Consider the following 21,612-nt stretch of genomic DNA (forward strand, 5'->3'; position numbering starts at 1 on the left):
ATACAGTCAGCGGTGAGAGTGGCCTACCCCACCGCCGCCGCTCTAGTTCGCGCCCGTCCGTCCCGCCCCTCCGCCCGCGCAACCGGTACGAGAGGAGGTAGGAGGGGCTGGAGGCGGGGCTAAAGGAAGCTCCACCCTCCCTCCCCTCCGCCTCAACGCGGAGCAGAGAGAAAGGTCTATAGGAGGGCGGAGCGCAGCCAGCCCCTGCCCGCTTATGATTGGCCGTAGCGGTGGGCGGAGCGTCGATCTGCACAAGGATTGGCTGTGTAGCGGTTGCGTACCTACGTAGAGAGGCCTGACAGCGCGGGGCTCCGGTCGGCCGTGGCGGCCTGGCTTTGTTTTTAGGCCAGGTCTCTGGGACCGGCCTGGGAAGATGGTGCTGGGCGGCTGCCCTGTGAGTTACCTATTGCTGTGCGGCCAAGCGGCCTTGCTGTTGGGGAACCTGCTGCTGCTACACTGTGTCTCTCGGAGCCACTCGTTTAATGCGACGGCCGAACTGGATCTCATACCTTCAGGCGCCGCTCACCCCGAAGGTCCCCCAGCCTCGAGCTGGGAATACAGCGACCCCAACTCTCCAGTCATCCTTTGCTCTTACCTGTAAGCTGCCGGGACATGGAGGTGGGCATAGCGGGGATCGGGACAGGGATAGGTGGTAGTTGTGGGAGCGGAAGGCTGCTTCCACTTGAGGGAGGTGATTCCGGGATTGGTGCCTCTCAATTGCCCTGCCGCAGAAAGCAATTAAACTGAAGATTGATGGTAGATACTGGGAAGGAGTCGTGTAGGCTATAGAATCCTTCCACTTCCTGCTCCCTTTCTCCTGCCTTGGTTACAGGATGAGTTTAAGGCTAACCAGCTAGACTGGGTAATTTATCTCAAATTACAAAAAAAAAATAAAAATAAAAAATTCAAGGGCTGGAGATGTAGCTCAAAGGTAGATAGCACCTCTAACGTATACAGTTCCCAGTACGGAAGGAGGAACGAGTATTAAAAGAGGAACGAAAATAGGATTGCGTCCGGGGGCCACATAGCAATCTGCAAAAGGCATTGATAACGGTCTTACTGATTTGCAGACCCGACGAGTTTGTAGACTGTGATGCCCCAGTGGATCACGTTGGAAATGCAACTGCGTCCCAGGAGCTTGGCTATGGGTGTCTCAAGGTGAGGTTTTTGTTCATTGTACAGGCACCTTGATGGGAAGCATAGCCGGGTTCTGTTACAGAAGAGCGTAAGCGTCTACAGAGAAGAGAGACAGTTTTTTAGAACTCCCTCCGTATAACTTGTGCTGGAAACATGACCAAGGTTTTGATGGCTGAATAGCACATTTGCTGTCCCCGGGAACCAACAGTATCCGTGCCCAAGCCACCCAAGTGCAAAGACCAAATTTGTATTGCTTCTGTTGGCTGTTGAAACTAACAAATTAAAGCCAACACATCAATTGGACTTTCAAAGTAAGCCTTTTCTTAAAAGAGCAGCAACGACAGAAAGGCTATGCACTTTGTAAAACTGGTGCTGAGTTGGGCTTTCTTGGTTACACATGCACTTGGAGCAAGTTTCTCATGCAGGTGATGACGAGTAGGTTGCACCACGTCAGTCGGAAGTAGCTAGGCTCTGTCACGATTTTGTTTGAGAATAAAGTGTTCTAGAAAAGTGTTTGGTAGCAGTGGCCTCTCAGCCTACAGAGAAGCCATTAGTATATCCTTAAAGTGAGTATACCTAACTTGGTCTCTCAAAACCCAGTGCAGCTTGGTTTGAGCTTGGTTGTGCTGGTAGGTTATTCGTTTGTCTGTCTGTGACAAGGTCTCACTATAGCTCAAGCTAGCCTTGAAGCCATGATCCCCCTGGTTGAGCCGTCTAGTGCTAAGATACAGGTTCATATCACTGGGCCCCCACTCAATACTCAAGGGATTTATGTACTTCCTTTGCTTGTGGACTCAACACTACGTTATAATGCAGGGTTGAGATGTGAGAAGACGTCATTTTATTACCTCAGATACAAGGAATAACACCACAACCAAGGGGACAGCTCTTAAAGTAAAGAGATATTTTAAATACACTGAAATGTTGTCCTATTGGTAATTGGTAAAAGTGTAACTAGCATTACATAGCACTAACGTAGTTGTGACTATTTTAATTAAGAGCTGAATGTATCCTATCACAGGATTCAAAGTCTCCCTCAGCCAGCGGGCCTCAGGACTGGTAGCACTGGGGGCTGAGATGTGAACGCCCGTGCTCTCCAGTCTCAAGCTGAGGAATGAGGGGCAACGGGAGGAAAGCAATAATAAGGTGCGAGCGAGTGAGGGAGACTGTGTGGCTCTGTTCCCGCTGTTGGAACTGAGCTAAGTCAAGGGTAGAACTCTGATCCTAACCATTTTTACTGGAGCTGATCTTACTGGAGTAGACTATGCAAACCTAGCCCTGTGTGTGGCTTAAGTCCTCATCCTGATGATAGTCTGAATTATTTTCTGATCTTATTCTTTTACGGTAAATATGCCACAGAGGTTTTGACACTCGCTGACGTGTCTGTTCCCATTCCAAAACTGCTACATTATGTTCCTGTTAACCCAAGATACTCAAGCCATTGTATACATCCGCCTCTGCAGCTTGTTTGTGTTTTACTAAATACTAAAGAAGTCAGAGAAGAAGAAAGGCTGTCTTAAGGCAGTATTCACTTAGGACGGGCTACTAGGTCACTTGAAGCGTCTCAGAATTCCCTGCTGTTGACAACTTTACCACTCTTGCTAGAATTAGTACAGGACTGAAGCAGCTTCTATTGGTGAGCATGAATGCACCCTTTACTTTCTCCACAGTTTGGGGGTCAGGCCTACAGCGATGTGCAACACACTGCAGTCCAGTGCAGAGCCCTGGAGGGAATTGAGTGTGCCAGCCCCAGGACCTTCCTACGAGAAAATAAGCCTTGTATAAAGTAAGCATTGCTTTGGTCTTGTACTGTGTGTGTGTCATACTCTGGGATTTGAACCCAATGCACATGTTAAGCAAAGGCTCTGATCATGAGCTACACTCACCTCAAACTAAGGGTTACTTTGAAAGGGGTGATGGGCTAGAAGTACCAGTTGGTGGTGTGACTTTTCCTTTGAAGTATTAAAGACTGTATACGTTTCCTCCTATGTGCAGCCCACTGATTGAGGCAGTGTGATTGCAACAACTAGGAGAAGCTGTGGGTTGAATCCTTCAGTCTGCCCCTCGTTCTCAGCTTGCAGGCACTGGGCCAAATTGATGTAGCTTCAAAACTCCCAACCATCAAGCATCCTGTGAAAATTATAAACTCTACCAAAATATTCAGAATCAACCTAGACTGCTAGTGAACGAGAGGCGCCTTGGTGAAGCTTCGTGATGACCCGAGCTGCAGCTCAGTGTTTCACAGAGCATGGGAGCACTTCAGCAGATAAAGGGCAGACCCCTTCTACCTCCATCTTTTATGCAGCAGCCCAGTCCAACTCTGTTGTGGTCTGTTTATTCATTTAATACATGTGTATTTGTGAGTGTAGGTTTGTGCATGTGGGCTGCAGGGCCTGCAAAAGCCAATGCAGGGCATCTGATGCAGGCAGCTGTGAGTCACCTGGTGTCACTGCTGGTAATCAATCCTGTCCTCTGCAAGAAAGCACCGAAAGTGCTCTTAACCACTGAGCCATCTCTCTGGGCCCCTTTTTACTCTTAAAAGTCCCTTCATATCTTAGCAAGTATGTTTTTGAGATCCTAGACCAGTGGTACTCAACTTTGGATCACAATCTCTCTGGGGGATGGGGGAGTCACATATCAAATATCCTGTACATCAGATATTTACGTTACAATTCATAACAGTAACAAAATCACAGTTATAAAGTAGCAATGAAACTAATTTTATGGTTGGGGTCACCGCAACATGAGGAACTGTATTAATGGGTGAAAGAATTAGGAAGTGTTTAGGTTTGGTCTGTTGCTATGTATTGCAATACTAAATACTGGTCCCCAAGGCTTGGTTGCTCCCAGAGAATCCATACAATGTGACCTTGCTCCTTAATTTAAAACTGTTGGCTAAATAAAGATGCCAACTGCCAATAGCTGGGCCAGAGAGACACAGACAGGGTCTGGGGTTCCCAGACTTGGGGCTGGAGAACCTGAGGAGAGAAAAGGTGGAGAAAGGAGAAGACGCCATGGAGTAAGAATCTTGAAATCCTAACCATGAGGGCGGGACAGCTGGAGCTGTGAGCAGCCCAGACAGAATATGGCAAATCATATTGTTCGGTTATTGACAGGGAACTAGACGTAAGAGCAGAGAGGGTAGACATCTGCCCAGCTCTAGTGCTGTCTAAGGCTTATTATAAGTAATAAAAGCTGTGTGGCTTTTATCCAGGAACTGAATGATCAAAGGTGGGTAGAAGCCCCTGATTGAGATTAAGTATTTTCTACAACAGGAAGGTCTAGACCAACTAGAGGTGGGGTAGTGCTTACAAGAGTATATTGTACTATAGTTAACTTTGTTTTGTGTTTCTGGCTGGGGAGAGATCTGCACATTCCAAGACTAGAAAGTTCTAGTATTATCAAAGGACCTAGTCAGGAGCCTGTTCCTAATATGCAAATTAGTGTCCTGAGCCATCTGATGGAAGTCCACCCCAGGAGACTACTCCTTTGTCTTAATCATGCCAGGGTCAAGTGTCAGGCCACTGAGACCCACACTTAAAGCTGCTGAAATTATTCATGCAACCAATCCTAAATTGCTTATCTGTCCTGCCTTGGCTTTTCTGCAAAAACTGCAGCAAAGTTGTGACTTGGACCTACCCTGTACCCCTGTCTTCTATCATGTTCTTCTCACGCCTCCCAGCAGGGCGACAGCCATGCCTCCTCTCTAGGACCCGTGAATGCAATAAGCTATTTGGCCCCTTTAGTGTCTCTTACCCCACCCCACTCCACCCCACCCCTGACTGAATGCATCAAGAAAGAACCCAACCATGATGAGAGTGAGGTGAGGCCTTTGCACCACAGCCAGCCATTGCTGCACGTTCATTAGGTTACACTCAGTTTCCATCTCCCTCCCTTTCTCCAGGTACACTGGACACTACTTCATCACCACACTGCTCTACTCCTTCTTCCTGGGATGCTTCGGAGTCGACCGCTTCTGCCTGGGACACACTGGGACAGCAGTTGGGAAGCTGCTCACACTGGGAGGACTGGGGATCTGGTGGTTCGTCGATCTTATTCTGCTCATCACTGGGGGGCTGATGCCTAGTGATGGCAGCAACTGGTGCACGGTCTACTAAACCCTGCTGCCGTCCTACACCGGCAGGAAAGTGGGTGCCTGGCTGCCAGGATAATTATTACAAGCTCTGAATTCTCTGAACATCACCGTCCTCTCTAGGAGGAAGGCCGATCGAGTTACTCCAAATTTTAACCTTGCAAACCAGAATGACAAGCAGTATTGTTGAGTCCAATCGTACCCTTCCTCACATGCAGAATCTCAAAGATCAAAGATGCTGACTTCTCTCCAGAAATCACTGTCAGTGATGTTTCTGTGTGGCTGGATCTTCGATCGTTTGGAGTAGGGGGACCCAACAGGATAAACCAAGTGAGTGGTGATCCATTCACAGCCTTCCGTGACCCTAAATTTCATGCACAGATCAGAAGCTCCACCAATGAGAAGTCTTCAGGTGATGAAGAAATGACTGTGGATTTTAATACACACCAAAATTCTGACTGAGAACTTAAATTGCAGAATAAAGTTTTAAAAACTAACCTGCTGTGTGAGTACTTCAGGAGAGAATGAGATTCAAAAAGTGTTTTTGCTGAAGGGTGAGCATTGAAACTGAAACAGTTACAGTGTGAACATGAGCTGCCCCGCCCCCATGCCACAGTCTCAGGTACTGGGGGCTCGATGGCCAGCTGACAGGCTTCTAGAACCTGAGTGATCCTGAGGACTGATCTCAGCAGTGGATTGTGGAACTGTTATTGGAGAGTGATAAAGAGTAGGAAGTGAGGCCTAGTTGGAGGAAGTAGGTTAGTGGGGAATGGGGTCACCTTGCTACAACTTGCCCTGGCTCTTCCTGTCCACTTTGAGATGAAAAGTCTGATCCACCACACACACCATGATGTTCTACTCAAGCCACAGAGCCAGCCAACCACGGACTGAGCCTTCTTAACCTGTGGCCAAAATAGAGCCTGCCTTCTTAAGCCATCTGTGGGGTACTTGGTTATAACATTGCGAGTTTCATACAACTACCCTATTGAGTCTGACTGGGCTTTTGTAATGTTCTAGAGACAGTCATTCCGTCTTTCCAATTACATTTTGAAAGACAACAATGGTAGACATGTATTAGGTAACAGAGTTGTCGTAAGATTAGTATTTTCCGACTTATGGACCCCACATTTTAGAGGCGGATTCCAAGAGACTTTATAGGCTATCATACACTTCATTAATCCTGCACTCGAGGAGGCAGAGTCAGGTAGATGTCTTGTAAGTTAGAAGCCATCTGGTATACATAGTTAGACCATGTCTTCAAAAAGGAAAAAAAAAAGATTGTACACAAATCTTCATGCACAATTCAAATGAGGAACCCATGCCCTTGGAAAGAAAACTACGAATATGCTTACTATGCCTAGTAAAAGATATTACTAGGGTCAAATCAGGATGTTTTAGGGGAGTGAGGAGAAAACACATTCTCTCCTTACAGGCATGACAGGAAAAGGTTTGGTCTTGTTCGAGACAGGCTTCTGCATTCCCAGGTCAGGGAAGAAAAGGAAATGTTCTGAAGTATGGGTGGCTTTGAAATCTAAGTAAAAAGAAAAGAACTATTAAATATAACATAAATGGCAGGTCAGCTCGAGAGGCCTGTTCTTTGGTTAGCCACAGATTCTAGAGACAGTAGATTCCATGTTCATCCCCACAGTAACTGACAGAGAGACCAACAGTTTTGGTACAGTAGGACATGTTGTAGAGCTCTTCTTAAAAGTTTCTGCCTCAGCATGCCAGGTTAATATCACTGTTCTCACATTACTAGTAGTAAACAACTGTAAACACTTTTAAAAACCACAATAACCTCAACCCAGCTTACAATAACAATTGGAAGTCTCAATTCATATTTTCTACACACTTAGGCAATCTTTTTAGATCAATCGTGAAGAAACTAGACCTTGAAAATGGTCAGGCTTCACATACAATTTAAGGAGATCCAGAGATGCCATCTTTAAAAAAAACCTTTCTGGAAGACTCAATGGTGAGACTTGCCTAGTGTGCACTGGTCTCTAACTGATCCTTAGCACCCTCTAAAATCTGGAAGACAGTAAACTAAAAAATCTTACCCAAAATAAACTACTTAAGCCATTAGCAGGCCCTACCACTGCTTACTATGTAAAATCGCCAAGTATTTGTAAGCTTCATTAAAAGAAAGAACCTAAGTAAAAAGTCTGTAAATGATTTAAAAAATTATTTTAAAAGAAGACATTCTCAGAAACACTAGAGGTCCAAAATTGTTTCTACCACTAAAATGACCGTACTCCTGTGGGATAGTCTGATGTCATCAGTTCCAAACTGTCTTAGAGTTCATGACCTTTCTATCCACAAACCCTGGCCCAAATTGGATATAACCTGGGAAATTCAGTGTATGAAGGGGTATTATTTAAAACGTGATTGCCTCTTTATTCCAGATTCAGATTCTTAATATTTGGTAGGTAGATTATTTGTACATTTGTGTGATACATCAATTTGTGGCTGAATAGAAAGTAACTAAAGTATCCTGTCAAGATTTAGTTGGGAATTACCTGCTTCCTAGTTCTTACTGTCTTTAATTTTTATCAGATTATCGTAGCTGTTTCCACTTGAGTTAGAAAGTGGAAACTATTTGCAGTAGAAGAGCACCCTCAACCTCAGGATCCACGAGAGTGTGTGTGTGTGTGTGTGTGTGTGTGTGTGTGTGTGTGTGTGTGTGTGTTGATGTGTGTGTGCAAACATGTACTTCTGCATTTAAAGCATCCATTTTTCTTGATCTCCAGAAGACCCTGCCATCTCTGGCACGTCTTCGATGGAAACCAGGTAATATAACTGGTTTTGCTAGCCAGTTTCTCAAAGTAAGATACTTAGTTGATTATTTCAGGTGTGACTGTCAGAAACAGGGTTTGACTTCCTCGAAGCACAATGATGGAGAGAAAGTCATTGTCCTTAACAGCTTCAATGACATCAGTTGTGGTGGTGACAGGTTGCCCGTTGATGCTGACAATTACATCATGGTCTCTCAACCCAGAGCTGAGAAAGAGAAAGAAAAGATGATGAAGCCGGAACGGTGGCGCATGTCTTCCATCCCAGCATTCGGGAGGCAGAGGCTAGCCTGGTCTACAGAGTGAGCTCCAGTACAACCAGGGCTACACTGAGAGAGAGAGAGAGAGAGAGAGAGAGAGAGAGAGAGAGAGAGAGAGAGAGAGAGAGAGAGAGAGAGATGGGGAAAGCATAAGAATAGGTCTACTCATCCCTATTTGGAGTCTGTCTGTCTGTCTGATTCTTCCCTGCCTCCACACTGTCCTATTTGCTGACCATAGAAACCAAGAAGGCAGGACCAGCCTGGACCCTTCTAGCTACAAGGACTGTTGCAGGATGTGCTGCGACGCTAGCTGGAGTACAATGATCCTGTGTTTCCAATAATGTTAACGTTTGGAGGAAGCTGAGTTTCCCTCATGCATTGGATCTTATTTGGAATGGACACTTTAACAGCTAATTTCTCTTCATCTCTGACTGGTGTCAGTTAGCCTCCAACATGACTAGCCTCACCAGCAGTAGTGCCAAGCCCAGTGTTTTCCCCCAGGAAGTTATACTCTGATGAGTCTGACTGGACAGCCCTTCGCATAATTTCTGGAACTGCACTGTGATGAGATGCTGTGTGTCCCAGATGTTATGGTCCCAGTAAAGCAGAAGCCCACACAAGATTCCAAGTCCAGATGTTTACAGCTGTGACTCGAGGCTCTAGTTCTATTCAATCTTCAACACATTGACCTCGCATAGAATATATTCTAGAACAGTGGTCTCAACCGTCCTTGTGCTGCATCCCTTTAATACAGTTCCTCATGGTGTGGTGATGCCAATCATAACATTATTTTTGTTGCTACTTTATAACTATAATTTTGCTAGTTATGAGTCATAATGTAAATATCTGTGTTTTCCAGTGGTCTTAGGAGACCCTGTGAAAGGTCATTCCCCTTCCCCCCACAAAGGGCTTGCAACCGCAGGTTAAGACTCGCTATTCTAGATCCAGCTCCAAAAGCAAAGAGGAATAAACACAGACAGGCTGGTTGATTGTATAAAGATAAGAATTGGCTAAAAGAGGGATATCAAATTAAATAATCCAGGAGATGCTATTAAAGGACAGTGAGAAGCCCAAGGAAAAAATGACAGTGTGAGTGGATTCCCAAGTATGTGGAGAGTGAAGAATATGAAGGGTCAGGGGTGTAGCTGAGTGGTAGAGGGTATCCTTAGCATATATATCTGGTCCTTAGTTCAGTGGCCAGCATCAGTGGTGGGGCAGCATGGAAAGGTAATACAGTGAGTGGGTCATGTGAGAAGGAAGAAAGAAGGAAGGATTAAACTGCGTGCGAGGAATCCTTAGGGACAAGGACAGTAGCGGGTGATGACTCGGACTCTGTGGCAGAGAAAGAAAGACAGTAACTCAGCAATCATGAACAGGGAAACGGAACAAGAAAGACACTGTGCTGGGGCTTGGGGCCTACTGTGCACTAAATATGAGGAAGTAGGCTCAGGGTGCATCTCTCTGACCTCAGTGTAGCTCAGCACAGCTGCTTCCCTGTAAAAACAAGGACTGTGTCATAAGACTCCGCAAACAACTCTGTAAAAACACTTTGGTGCCTGGGTTATAATAAATGTTCCCTAAGTGCCAGCTGCTGTTACTGTAATTATTAGCGGTTATTAAATATAAATGGGTGAAAGCCAGCAAGAGTTGATGTGGGGCCGATGGAGGCTTACAGCAGTAATTCTCGATTCGACATGCGTGTAACCTACCTGGGACTCCTGTTAAATACGAAGATGCCTAAAGATGTAGTCTAGTGCTTAGACAGGTGTTTAACACACACAAGGCCCTGGATTTGAACCCCAGAAAGCAAGAAATAGAGTTAAGGGAAGTTGGGGAGGGAGGGAGGGAGGGAGGGAAGGAGGGAGGGAAGGAGGGAGGGAAGGCAGGAGATGGGAGGAAGGAAGATTTATCTGCCACAGAGCACACACCTAACCACCCCCCCCCCAGCTTAGGAACAGAGGAATCCAGAGCTGAAGACCAGCACTGAGACAGACAGACAGACAGACAGACAGACAGACAGAGAGGGGAGTCGGGGGAGACACCAATGAAGGGGTGAGGTTCCAGCCCGCCTTTCTGCCTGGCCTGGCCACTGCTACAGTATGCCACACTTTGAGAACAACTTGAGCTGAGCTCTCTGGCTTTGGATCAAAAATTAAAATAAAAGGAGTTAGGGAAGGCACGAGGCAGGGCAGGGATCCAGAGAATCTAGAAAATCATGCAGCATGTCCTATTTAGGAGCAGGAGTCCTGACACTTAGCTATGCTAACCCGCTGGCACCTGTGAGTTCTTCCAGGTCTACGAGAGCTGCCAAATGCTAAACAGATAACTGAGCTCTTGAAAAAAAACAAAAACAAAAAACCATGAGCAGTAAAGAAGAAAGGGCCCAGGAAAATAGCATCTGCAGAACAAGCAGCCTCTCCCTGATAGTAAACATTCTAAAGCAAAGCTGAGAACAGCAGCTAAACCTTCCGTAGGGCTGTGCCAGCCCTTGATTAGGTGACACCAGTGTGAGCCACGTAGTTCACAACTCCGTTCACACCTCAGAGGAAAGGGTGCTTAGGAAGACCTACTGTGCACTAAGCCTTCTGACCCGCCGAATCCTTCCCATTCTCATTGACTGAAAATGACCGAACTGTTCAAATTATTTAATTATGTGTCATTAGCATAATTAATAGAAATTAATTAATTTCTAATTAATAGTTAGAAATAACTGAATGATAGGGACATTGTGGCCCATGACTATAATCCTAGCACTCATGAGACAGAAGTAAGAGGGTTACAAGTTGCAGGCTAGCTCGGGCTACACAGTGAGGCCGTGTCTCAAAAATTCAAAGTAAGGATCTGGGAGAGACTCAAAGGGAAAATTCTTAAAACTCAAGCACGAGGTCAGGTTGGGTCCACACACACATGAAAACGTGTGCATAATTAATGCATAAGTCATTAATACTTAATAACAAAATTAGTTATTAAGTAATAAGTATTAATATTGAAGGAGTGTGTTTAGGGGCTAGCATACAGCTTAGCTTACTTGGAAAAGGGAAGAGGGATTAAATTTGGTAATTCCTAGCAAGATTAACTTTAACTTTGGCTATGACCCTGAGCCCCTATCAGCACTGTTCAATATAGATGTAATGCAAGCCGCATGTATCACTTTAAATTTGGAGTAGCGATATTTAAAAAAAAAAAAGCCATATAAAATTATCTTTAATAGTGCATCTGATCTAATGCAATATGTCTAAAACTTTGTCAATTTTAACATGGAAAAAATACTTGGAAATGTTGAAAAAATATTTTGCACTTTCCTATAAGCCTTTGAAATCCACATAGTACATGTCCAGTCTGACATTATGCTCTGATATCTTATCCAATGTAATAATCGACAGAGTACATAGTACTTCGGAAAGTGAAAAGAGAAATGGTTTACACGGTGTCTGGTGTTTTCATTTTCTCCTTTTAAAATCACATAAAAGTTTAAGATGAGTTACTGAGTCACAGCGGCCAGCTCTCGGGAGCTCGGTGTACAGGGCGGATACAACACTGGTGATCACATCTAACTGCTCGGAGCTTAGCACGGCGCATGCCAAGAGACAACACAGGAGGCTGGCAAAGGCCAGGCCTTGGCTCACCTTGCAGCGGCCGATCCTTGAATCACTTCATATACGAAAACTCCAGAGCTCACATCAGGGAAATCTGGATCTTGCCTCTTCATTTCCTGAAGGAGGCTGGGAAGCATGAAGGTTAGCAACCACGGCATTCCCCTGAGGCCCAGAAAAAGATTTCCCCCTAGGAGGCACAGAGCCTATCTCTTCCCCCATCTGTTCAGCTGGAGACTGGCAGGCACCCAAGCAAATCCCATCCAGCCAATCACAAGTCATCCCTGCTGTATGCTGTCTGCCCCCCCCACCACCACCACCACCCAGTCCTGTAGGCCAAGGCTTTGCATCTCTGTACAGCCAGAAAGAAAGACTCTTCTGGTACAGGCAGAGAGAGACACAGCCCTACAACAAACAGAATCCATGGTCACGAGGGTCCCCAAATGCTTTTGTTCTCTTTGTAAGACTGTCAAGTGATGGCTTGTACCTGTGAGACAGTTACCCAATGCTTACTTCAGAGTGAGGGGCAACATTCGAAGACCCAGGTATTTCTTCTGCAAAGGAGCCTTTCCTGGAAAGGGGAAGCACAGTGTGTAACTCACAACATAACGTGTTTCCATTGGGCACAGCTTGAGAGGCTACCTAGATCCCAGAATCTCTTGCTAGTACATCCCGTCATGTATACCATCTGCTTCGGAGTATATGATGTGGTCAGCACAGACAGACACATTTCCAGCCAATGGGTTCATTTCTAAGCCGTACAACACGAGCATTTCTGTGTGTGTCTCATATTGAGTTTTGTGCTTAGTCCTCCAAGATGGTCACCCAACCCCTGTTACAGATCCGAGAGCCAGTTACTCTACACCATAAAAAAAGCCAGGATCTAACAGGCAAGAGTGTGCATGAAAAGGCCGAGTCCTCCCACCCGCCACACCTTTCAGTTGGCGCTCGTGATAGTCTGCCAGGAACTGTCTGATCCGATCTGAGGGGATGGCAAAGGAGATCCCTGCAGTCACCTTCAGAGTGTTTATACCAATCACATCGCCATCCTAGGAAGAAGAAACATGGTGTTAGGTCACGGTCCCCTACCAACTGAACCATGCAACACAGGGACACACAGAGGAGAATAGGGTCAAAACCAGAAGGCCAAAAGGAAATCCGCTTCTTCATTAGGGAGAAGCAGATGTCCTCTTCCAGGGCGGTTAGGGTGACCAGGGAAAGTACTGGTGCTTTATAGTTACAAAAGTTACACTTTCTTCACATTCAAAAAGTCAATGGGGTAGTTTTGTTTGGAACAAGTAAAAGAAACTTGTTCTAAGTGTTACCATTTCGTTTTCAGACTCCATGCAATTATAGGGAGAAATGAAATTCAAGGTCCCAGGCCCTAGGGGAGCTGGGAACTTCCCAATAGCTGAACTGTTTCTGTTGTAAGGAAACATTTATCTGAGTCCAGTCATCTCAGGGACAACTTGTAAGGAGACAGTTGTCTGAGTCCAGACGTCTCAAGGACAACTACTCTGTCTTGCTGGCAGGGTCAAACAAAGTTCATGTCCCGGGGCCCAGGAACCACTCCTATCCTCATTGATGGAAACTCCCTTGTTCAACTCCTTGTCAAGATATGTTTGAGCAATGCTACAGCCCGCCCAGCTCCCCTTTCTTAAGGGTTCATCTTTTCTATATGCTCTGCAGTGTCAAAGTTCAGCTCCCAAGTCCGCTCTGTGGCCCTGGTCGATCAGAAGCAGCTTGATCACCATAAATTTTTGTCCTCGGCATTGACCTGGTATTTTGAGTTATTTTTATGGATTTATGTTGGATTTAGGTGGATCCCAAGACAGTTCTAATCCCTAGCTCATTTTTATTGTAGTAAATTACATTAGTTTTTAAAGGTGAGCTACAGTGTGCATTTTGATACAAATAAGAATGCAAGATACCAAAGTGGCACACACACACACACACACACACAAACACACACACACACACACCAAAATTCTAGCACTTGATAGGCAAGAAGTCTAGGGGTTCAAGGTCATTCTCAGTTCTGGCTCAAAAAATTTAATTATTTAAAAACCTCCCACAAGAAGCATTTGCCTCTTTATTACTTAGAGAAACCTAAAATAAACATAGAAAAGACAAAAGCTGTTGTATTGTTGCTAATCAGCAATACTTGAGTAAAACTGTTCATCAAAACCAGTTGGCCTTCGTGAACCACAGTGACCTAGGCTGGTGCTGTGAAGTAGAAGATGCTCTCCTGCTCACGCCCTACTCCATGCCTTAGCCATTATTAGGCAACAAGAACAAGAGTATCTCTGGTCATATATATATATGTGTGTGTGTGTGTGTGTGTGTGTGTGTGTGTGTGTGTGTGTGTGTGTGTGTATGGTTTGTTTGGTTGGTTTTTGGTCTTTCTAGACAGGGTTTCTCCTAGTAGCCCTAGCTGTCCTAGAACTCAGTCCAGGCTGGCCTCGAACTCAGAAATCCACCTGCTTCTGCCTTCCAAGTGCTGGGATTAAAGGTGTGCCCCACCACTGCCCAGCGTCTCTGGTCATATTTAAATACAAATGGCAACTTAGAAATTCTGGAGTGTGGCCTGAAATTCTATATCCTAGGCCTGCTCTACGAACTTGTTGGGAAGATGGTTGGGCACACACACACACACACACAAATGTATATTGTGCAGAGCAGGAGTCACTCTGTTGTCGATGCAACAGCTCAGCCTGGGCAAGGCCCTAGATGCCATCCCAGGACTATTGGGTATGGGGGCTTATGTCTGAAAAGGAAGTAAAGGCTCAAAGACTTTCCATAAACCCAGGGCTAAGAGTACTGTACTCTTCTTGCTTCTACATTTAAGTGAGCATCGCCAGTAGAGGTGGTGGTTAAATTAACATCGCACTCAGCAGAAATGAGTCTCCTGGTTATGGCTTTTCTGTCATCTGTGAGCAGGCTGAGGACTAAAATTCCAGAATTACATAATTAGTGTGTGCTGATGAGGGATATAGTTCATACGCAAAAGCAAAGGGTTCTCAAGGATGCACACCACAGAGCAGAACTGGTGTTCTGGTTGGAGCCTGAGACTTATCTCCTGGAAAAGCATCCAACGGCGACAGAAAGCATGTGAAAGATGAAAGCTCTTACATGAGCCTCAGCCAGAGCCCTGGTGCTCTTGGTGGGATGAAATCACACACCAATGGGCTAAACCCGTCACGGGCTCTAAAATTTCCCTTAGCTATTTACTAAAGACCCCAAAATACAAGGCACCATTCCTTAATCCCTCTGGACACTGTCACCCGAGTCTATATTGCAGATGTTAAAACATGTTTAAAGTTAGGAAGAAATACAAAGCAGCAAGGAAAACAGTCACTTACCAAGTTCACCAGCGGACCCCCAGAATTTCCGTGCTAAAGGCAAGTTGACAAAGCCATCAGTTAGCAAATAGATACATTCCTCCACATGGCTTATACATAGTTCCTAATGAGGTACCAGAGCAGCCTGCTTCTCCAACACAGGCAAAAGCATCTCCCTTACCCTCCCAATCCTAAAGTTGGGGTGGGTACAGGGTAAAGCAAAGGGACCCCCACACTGTATCACAGCAGCGACCTCTGCACCAAGCCTTGAATGCGGTTCTGGTTATATCAAACACTCAGCCCTAGCAACAGGGCATCCAACCACACCCCTACCTTAGGGTTAACTTCTGGGAGTCCTCAAAAAAACCCAAGAATAAAGAGATCGCTCTAAAGCATCCTTCTTACTACATCCGGGCAGTATCTTGTGGGATGTGAGCAGACTCCCAGAGTGACTTACGTTAATGATGGCATCTGTCTGGATATAATCTATGTCTGAATCCTTCAGGCCCAGCTCTCGGCCGCCTCTCTGTGTTGTACTGACAATCCCTGCAGTCACGGTGTTCTGCAGAGAAAACGGACTGCCCAAAGCCACCACAAACTCTCCAGCCCGGAGATCAGAGGATCTTCCCAGAAGCAGTACTGGAAGCTCGGTCTGCACATGCCCATGAGGAGCAAAGAAGAGAAAGACCGCAATGTAAGAATACAATCAACCAATAACTACTGAAGGGGACACTGACCTGAAATAGCACACACACACACACACACACACACACACACACACACGTCCTTGCCTTTTTTCTTCCTCAAATTCAGGACCCACCAAACTCTCCCTTTATTAAAATAATCAAGATCATCTCTAAGGGGCTAGAGAGATGGCTCAGTGGTTAAGAGCACTGACTGCTCTTCCGAAGGTCCCAAGTTCAAATCCCAACAACCACATGGTGGCTCACAACCATCCATAATGAAATCTGACGCCCTCTTCTGGTGTGCCTGATACTTAGATATAAGAATAAATAAATCTTTAAGAGGGAGCAAGTGGGACCAACCAGAGCAAGCAGAGGTCCTGAATTCAAATTCCCAGCAACCACATGATGGCTCGCAACCATCAGTACAGGTCCAATGTACTCATATACATAAAATAAATAAATAAATCTTTAGGGAAAAAAAGATCATCTCTAAGACTGTAATTCTAAGGAGATGGCTTAGAACAGTGGCTTGCAACCTGTGAGTCACAACCCCCACAGGAGCTGAACACCTGGCTTCAGACTTGTTATCCCTGCTCTCTGGTCACAGTGACAGGTCAAAAAGACTGGGTGGACCCTTGAACCTGACTACACTCACAAGACCCTGTGGATGGGCCTGAACTCAAGCTAGGGGTCGCAAGTACTAGACGTGTATGAGATCTCTCCATTCCCACTGGGACAGGAGTTCTGTGAGGAAGTGACTACTGTAGACCTCTGCTACTGGCCAGAGTAGGCCTCAAGATCTTGAAGCCTGAGAGTCAGGTAGGAGCCAGAGTGGAAACTGACATGGAGGAGGTCTCCCCTGGTCCTTCAGCTGCTGCCCAACCAGGTGCCTCGAAGCTTGAAGAAGTGAAGTAGAAACCAAACCCTCCAGGCGTCCCAGGCCACACTCCGCTGGGCTGCTAAAGCAGACAAGGACAATGTTGGGGTGTGCCCAGGCTGAAGTGGGGGGCACCTGGGCATTCTCTTTGGAAAAGTGTTCGGCAGCTTAGAAGCTCTGCAGCTCCATCTCAGAGTTGTGTGAGCTGTGGCTCCTACTGCAGCGGTGAGAAGGGGAAACTGATAAAATAGACGAGAACCTTCCGGAGAGAGGGGACACAGAGACCCTGGTTCAGGCCCGCATGACTAGAGAATGGAGGGAGAGGAGGTCTGGGGAATTTGTCCCTGCAGTTCAAGGGAGCCCACCCCGCGCCAGGTCAGCTCCACAGCAGAGCAGCAGCCGAGGCTGGAGGAAAATGTGGTCCAGCCCGACTCTGTAACCCATGCCAGAAGGGCAGACAATCAAGCATTGTCCCCAAAAGAAGGAGTCTGAGGCTGGAGGGTCTCCTTTCCTCGGGGACTAGGAGGAGCTGTGTCCCTTCCTCTAAACTAGTGGTCCTCAACCTTCCTGATGCTGCGACCCTTTAATACAGTTTCTCATGGTGTGGTAACCCACAACCATAAAGTTATTTTCATTACTACTTCATCACTGTAATTTTGCTAGTTGTGAATCGTAATGAAAATATCTGATTGATATGCAGGATATCCAATATGTAACCCTTTGGGTTGGTTGACCAAAAGGGGATGTGACCTACAGTGTGAGAACTGCTCATACTGTGTATACCTAGTCCTGCCGGTAACCCAAGCCAGAGGAGCCCTGACTTTACCATGCTGTATCTTGGCTTCCCTTTTCCTTCCATCTCTGGCCTCACTCTGAGCTCTCCTAGACATTCCAACTAAGTCACTTGTCCTGCCCAGGGATGGGGGCCAGAGGAAAGTGGGAGAAGCTATGGGAAGAGAATCGGGAGTCTGAATCAGCACAGCTTTGGGGAGTAAGTTCTTCATTTACTGAGGGGAGATCGGAAGGTTAGTGATACTCTGGATTTTAATCTCCACATCACTTATCACTGTGTTCTTGAAGAAGGAGGAGGAGGAGGAGGAAGGAAGAGGAAGTGGAAGAAGAAGAAGATGATGATGATGATGCTGATGATGAAGAAGAAAAACAACACAACAATGAGAGGAGGGGAGAAGGAGAACAAGACCAAGAACAGCAAGAAGAACAAGAAGAGAGGAGGGCAAAGAAGGAGAAGAGGAAGAAGAGGAGGAAGAGGAAGAGAGAGAAGAGAAGAGGGAGAAAGAGAAGGAGGAGAAACAGCAGAAGCAGCAGCAGGCACTGCTGTCTGGGATGCTGGGGTTGGGGTGCCGGCATATACTCTCCATACAAAGAAAACGCACGGTGAAGAAGTACAAAAGAATTCCAGCCTGAACTGTGAAATCCTCAAATGCAAAGCCTCTGACTCTGCTCTCTCCGGTACTCACATCAGGCTCGATCTTAATCAGCGCAAGGTCCAGTTTATGGTCGATGTCTTTGACCGTGGCTTCATACCGGGCCCCGCTCTGAAGCTCTACCTGGATCTTCTGCTGGTTGGTGAGGACGTGGGCATTGGTGACAATGAGCCCATCCTCAGACACTATGAACCCGGAGCCGCTGGAGGAAGGGATTTCCTGGTTTGTGAGAGGTGATCTGTTCCAGAACAGGACAGTAGTGTGAGCAGAGGGGCAGGAAAATCAGGGAATCCAGCCTGTGTTTGTGATTTCCAGGAGTTTTCTCATGCCTTACCCACTTCCATGTTCTTTGCGAGCTGCCTGAGTTCATCCTGGCTAGCTTTTCTGAACACAACTGAGATCTGGGTCCAGGATGCTGTTTCCTCCTTCACATCAGTGTGGGAACCAGGGTGGCATCTGCTGCCAACAGGCCAAACCTGGGGCTAACCCTGTGCTCACACTGCTGCCACGGTGTTAGAATCTAGCTCTTAGTTTCCACTACCAACTGGCGTTGTGACTCAGAACAAACTAATTTTGCTCTCAATCTGGGGTTTCTTGCATGCAAGCCAGGGCTAAGGCTGAACAAGGCCACCAAACGCTCCCTGGCTCCTATAATCGGCCTTTCCTTTCGCTTGTGCGATACCTGGGGGAAAAGAAACATCAGCCACCAATATGCACGGCTGTAACTTCAATTTAGAAGCCAGAACCCTCGCGCTTGGCTCTTTGCTCTTTAGCGAAATAACTTAGCAATTCAGATCTCCTGCTTGCTTCGCGGAGCTCTACTGCCCTCCTACACCCCAGCCAACTCTTTGAAACGTTTCCTCACAGCGGTCTTATGAGATAGTTGGCGCTAGTTGTGACCTTTACCTGCGGAACAGCTGTAAATGAACTACAGATGGCGCCACCTTCTCCACCACTGCAGCGATAAAATTGAACTTTCTCCGAAGCAGCCCTGCTCTTGTAGTCCCTGTGAATAAATGGTCCGTGGTGAGTGCGTCCCAGGATGCAGGGGTCACGTCTCAAATTTCCCCCCAGCATCTCCCCTGTCCCATTTCTCTGCAAGTTCTCCAGACTAGGAGATGAAAGGACCCGTCTTGGTCAACCAGGGGGAAGAAAAAGAGAAAGGGAACCCCGTGACAGATAGTAAAGAGACCACATTAACCAGGCAAGAACCCCAGGAACAACCTCAACTGGTTGAATCCCTAGAGCTGGCGAAGGAAGGCCAACTGAGTTCGTGAGCGAGCGAAGTCACAGCACTCACTTGATCTCCCTGGGAAAAACCTAGAACTGTCAGGGATGCGCCCGCGCCCCGCTCACCTGCATCCCCGCAGGCACCCTTCTGCACCGGCACGGCGGGGAGCGCGCCCCGCTGGCGAGCCGCTCGGTTCTCCTTGCGGAGCGCGCACAGGCTGGGGTAGGTGCGCCCGTCGCTGCCGCACACCGCTGCGCCCTCCGCACCCTCCGCGCAGCCGCAGGTGCCCAGCCACGCGCCCCCTGCGGGCTCCCGAGAGAACGGGGCGCCGCAGCGCAGCCCCGGGACGCACGGCCGGCCCCGTGCCCCGCCACATTCCTGGCCCTCCGCCGCGGCGCACACTCGGCAGCAGCCGCAGCGATCGGGCACCGGCGCTGAGCCAGCCGAGCAGGTAGGCAGAGGTGGGCAGCGCGTGGGATCGCAGGCGTCGGGGCAGGGCAGCGAGACCCTGGAACTCCTGGCCTCGGCCCTCGGAACAGGCACGGTCCGCAGCAGCAGCCACAGCAGGAGAAATTGTGTTCGCACAGCCCACGACCGCTGGGAGCTCATCTTGCTCCCTGACCTCGTCGATTCTAGTTTTCCAGTTCACTCTGGGCTCACAACCGGACTCCAATAAGCAACGCTTTTTTCCCCCTTAGTCTGGATGCTACTTCTGCCAGCCTCCGGACTTTATAAAGGACAGAGTTTGGCTCACTTACACACACACACACACACACACACACCCATATATTACCCACCATCTATGCCATCCCAGGACAAGGGTCATCCACCCCTAAGCCATGAAGGGAGGATCTACTCTAAAACCAGTCATGGGGCAAGAGAGAAACGTGACCACCCACCCACGGCCACGAGATCTGACCAGGAAAACACACAACCAGATTTCCTATTTCACATGCTTTTATTATAAAACGAGCAACCAAACAGTTTTAGAAAATGACGTTTTGCTACATACCAATTAGGAGCTCATACAACGTAAGAAGCTGGAGTTTCCATGCACTAAGCTTGGGGCTCTGCAGGAGGTGTTTCAAGGCTCAAACACTGGCTCACACGGGGCATGCCACACCTTCATAAACAGAGGGCCCAGCGGTCACACTGTGTGTTTTTGCCAAATATTCACTCGATTCAACGCCTGCCTGGTGTAAGTGACTATAATTGACTCCGGCAGGCAATAACACACACAGAGAGAGAACTGGGGACTGAGGAAAACAGATTTGGGGAGGGGGTGTTAAACAGGCGACATGGGAAGCCTAATTTCAAAAACGCTGCCGTTTGCTACCTGATGGCTGTTTATTTGGTCGACCCTGAAAACAAGCATCAAGTCCAGCCGCTCCATTACCGGCCTGCTGCTTACTCAGACAGTCAGGACTGCGAACCTTAAACCTTCCTGGAGGCTGGCATTCTACTTGGAAGTAGAACTGTCACTCCACTGCTTGGACACGAGGTCCCTCTCCAGTCTGTCATCTCCCATATCCTCGACATGGTTCACAGAATGAAAAAGACACGCTATTTTTGTTGATTATCACCTGGCCCTGGGCAAGCAAGTCCATCAAACCTTTTAAGAGGAATGGAGAGGGGAGGTGGGGAGGGGAAGAGTAGATAGGGCCTACTTCAGCTGCAGAGAGCAGAACCTCGCAAGCGTTATAGAAGGAGCCAACCCCCAGACTGTTTTTATTCCACAAAGAAAACGCAGTACCTTTTACAATCCACAAATCCCTTCAGATTTATCCACATTCTATGCTCAACCACAAACCCGAGGGGCATCACACCTTACCCTCCATCCCCCAGAGGCCTGTCGGATACATTGAAAACTAAAGTTTCTGCCCCATCTTTGACTCACATTAAAACACTGTCATTGGCTGGATACGGTGGCACATGCTGGTAATCCAAGCTCTCGGGAGATTGAGGCAGGAGGATTGATTACCAGTTCAAAGCCAGCCTGGACGCCATAGCAAGACTCAAGGAAAACCAAACCAATAATAAAAGGTGGTATGTGTGTGTTTGTTTGGGGGGGGGGGGGGAATTTGTGTAAAACTGGCCAGAAATACGGACAGAAGGGGGATTCTGAAATAAGAATTGAGAATTTAAATGTTTTGAGGC

The 21,612-nt window shown here is 47.2% G+C and overlaps 2 protein-coding genes across 2 annotated transcripts; one reads left to right on the forward strand and one right to left on the reverse strand.

Moving 5' to 3' along the window:
- Positions 1-276: 276 nt before the first annotated feature.
- On the forward strand, positions 277-5,727 carry Tm2d2 (TM2 domain containing 2). The gene is made up of 4 exons (XM_052162216.1): positions 277-597; positions 1,071-1,158; positions 2,808-2,923; positions 5,042-5,727. Exons 1-4 carry the CDS (start codon positions 374-376, stop codon positions 5,253-5,255), a joined length of 642 nt encoding a protein of 213 aa, XP_052018176.1. The 5' UTR covers positions 277-373; the 3' UTR covers positions 5,256-5,727.
- Positions 5,728-7,601: 1,874 nt separating this feature from the next.
- On the reverse strand, positions 7,602-20,358 carry Htra4 (HtrA serine peptidase 4). Its single transcript, XM_052162210.1, has 9 exons — positions 19,581-20,358; positions 19,131-19,230; positions 18,258-18,462; positions 15,674-15,868; positions 15,238-15,270; positions 12,810-12,924; positions 12,389-12,446; positions 11,909-12,004; positions 7,602-8,230 (listed from the first exon to the last, which is right to left on the reverse strand). The coding sequence occupies exons 1-9, from the start codon at positions 20,062-20,064 to the stop codon at positions 8,065-8,067; spliced, it is 1,452 nt and encodes a 483-aa protein (XP_052018170.1). The 5' UTR covers positions 20,065-20,358; the 3' UTR covers positions 7,602-8,064.
- Between the last annotated feature and the right edge of the window lie 1,254 nt (positions 20,359-21,612).

This window comes from Apodemus sylvaticus, chromosome 18 (genome assembly GCF_947179515.1).
Source record: "Apodemus sylvaticus chromosome 18, mApoSyl1.1, whole genome shotgun sequence".
Classification (NCBI taxonomy): Eukaryota; Metazoa; Chordata; class Mammalia; order Rodentia; family Muridae; genus Apodemus; species Apodemus sylvaticus.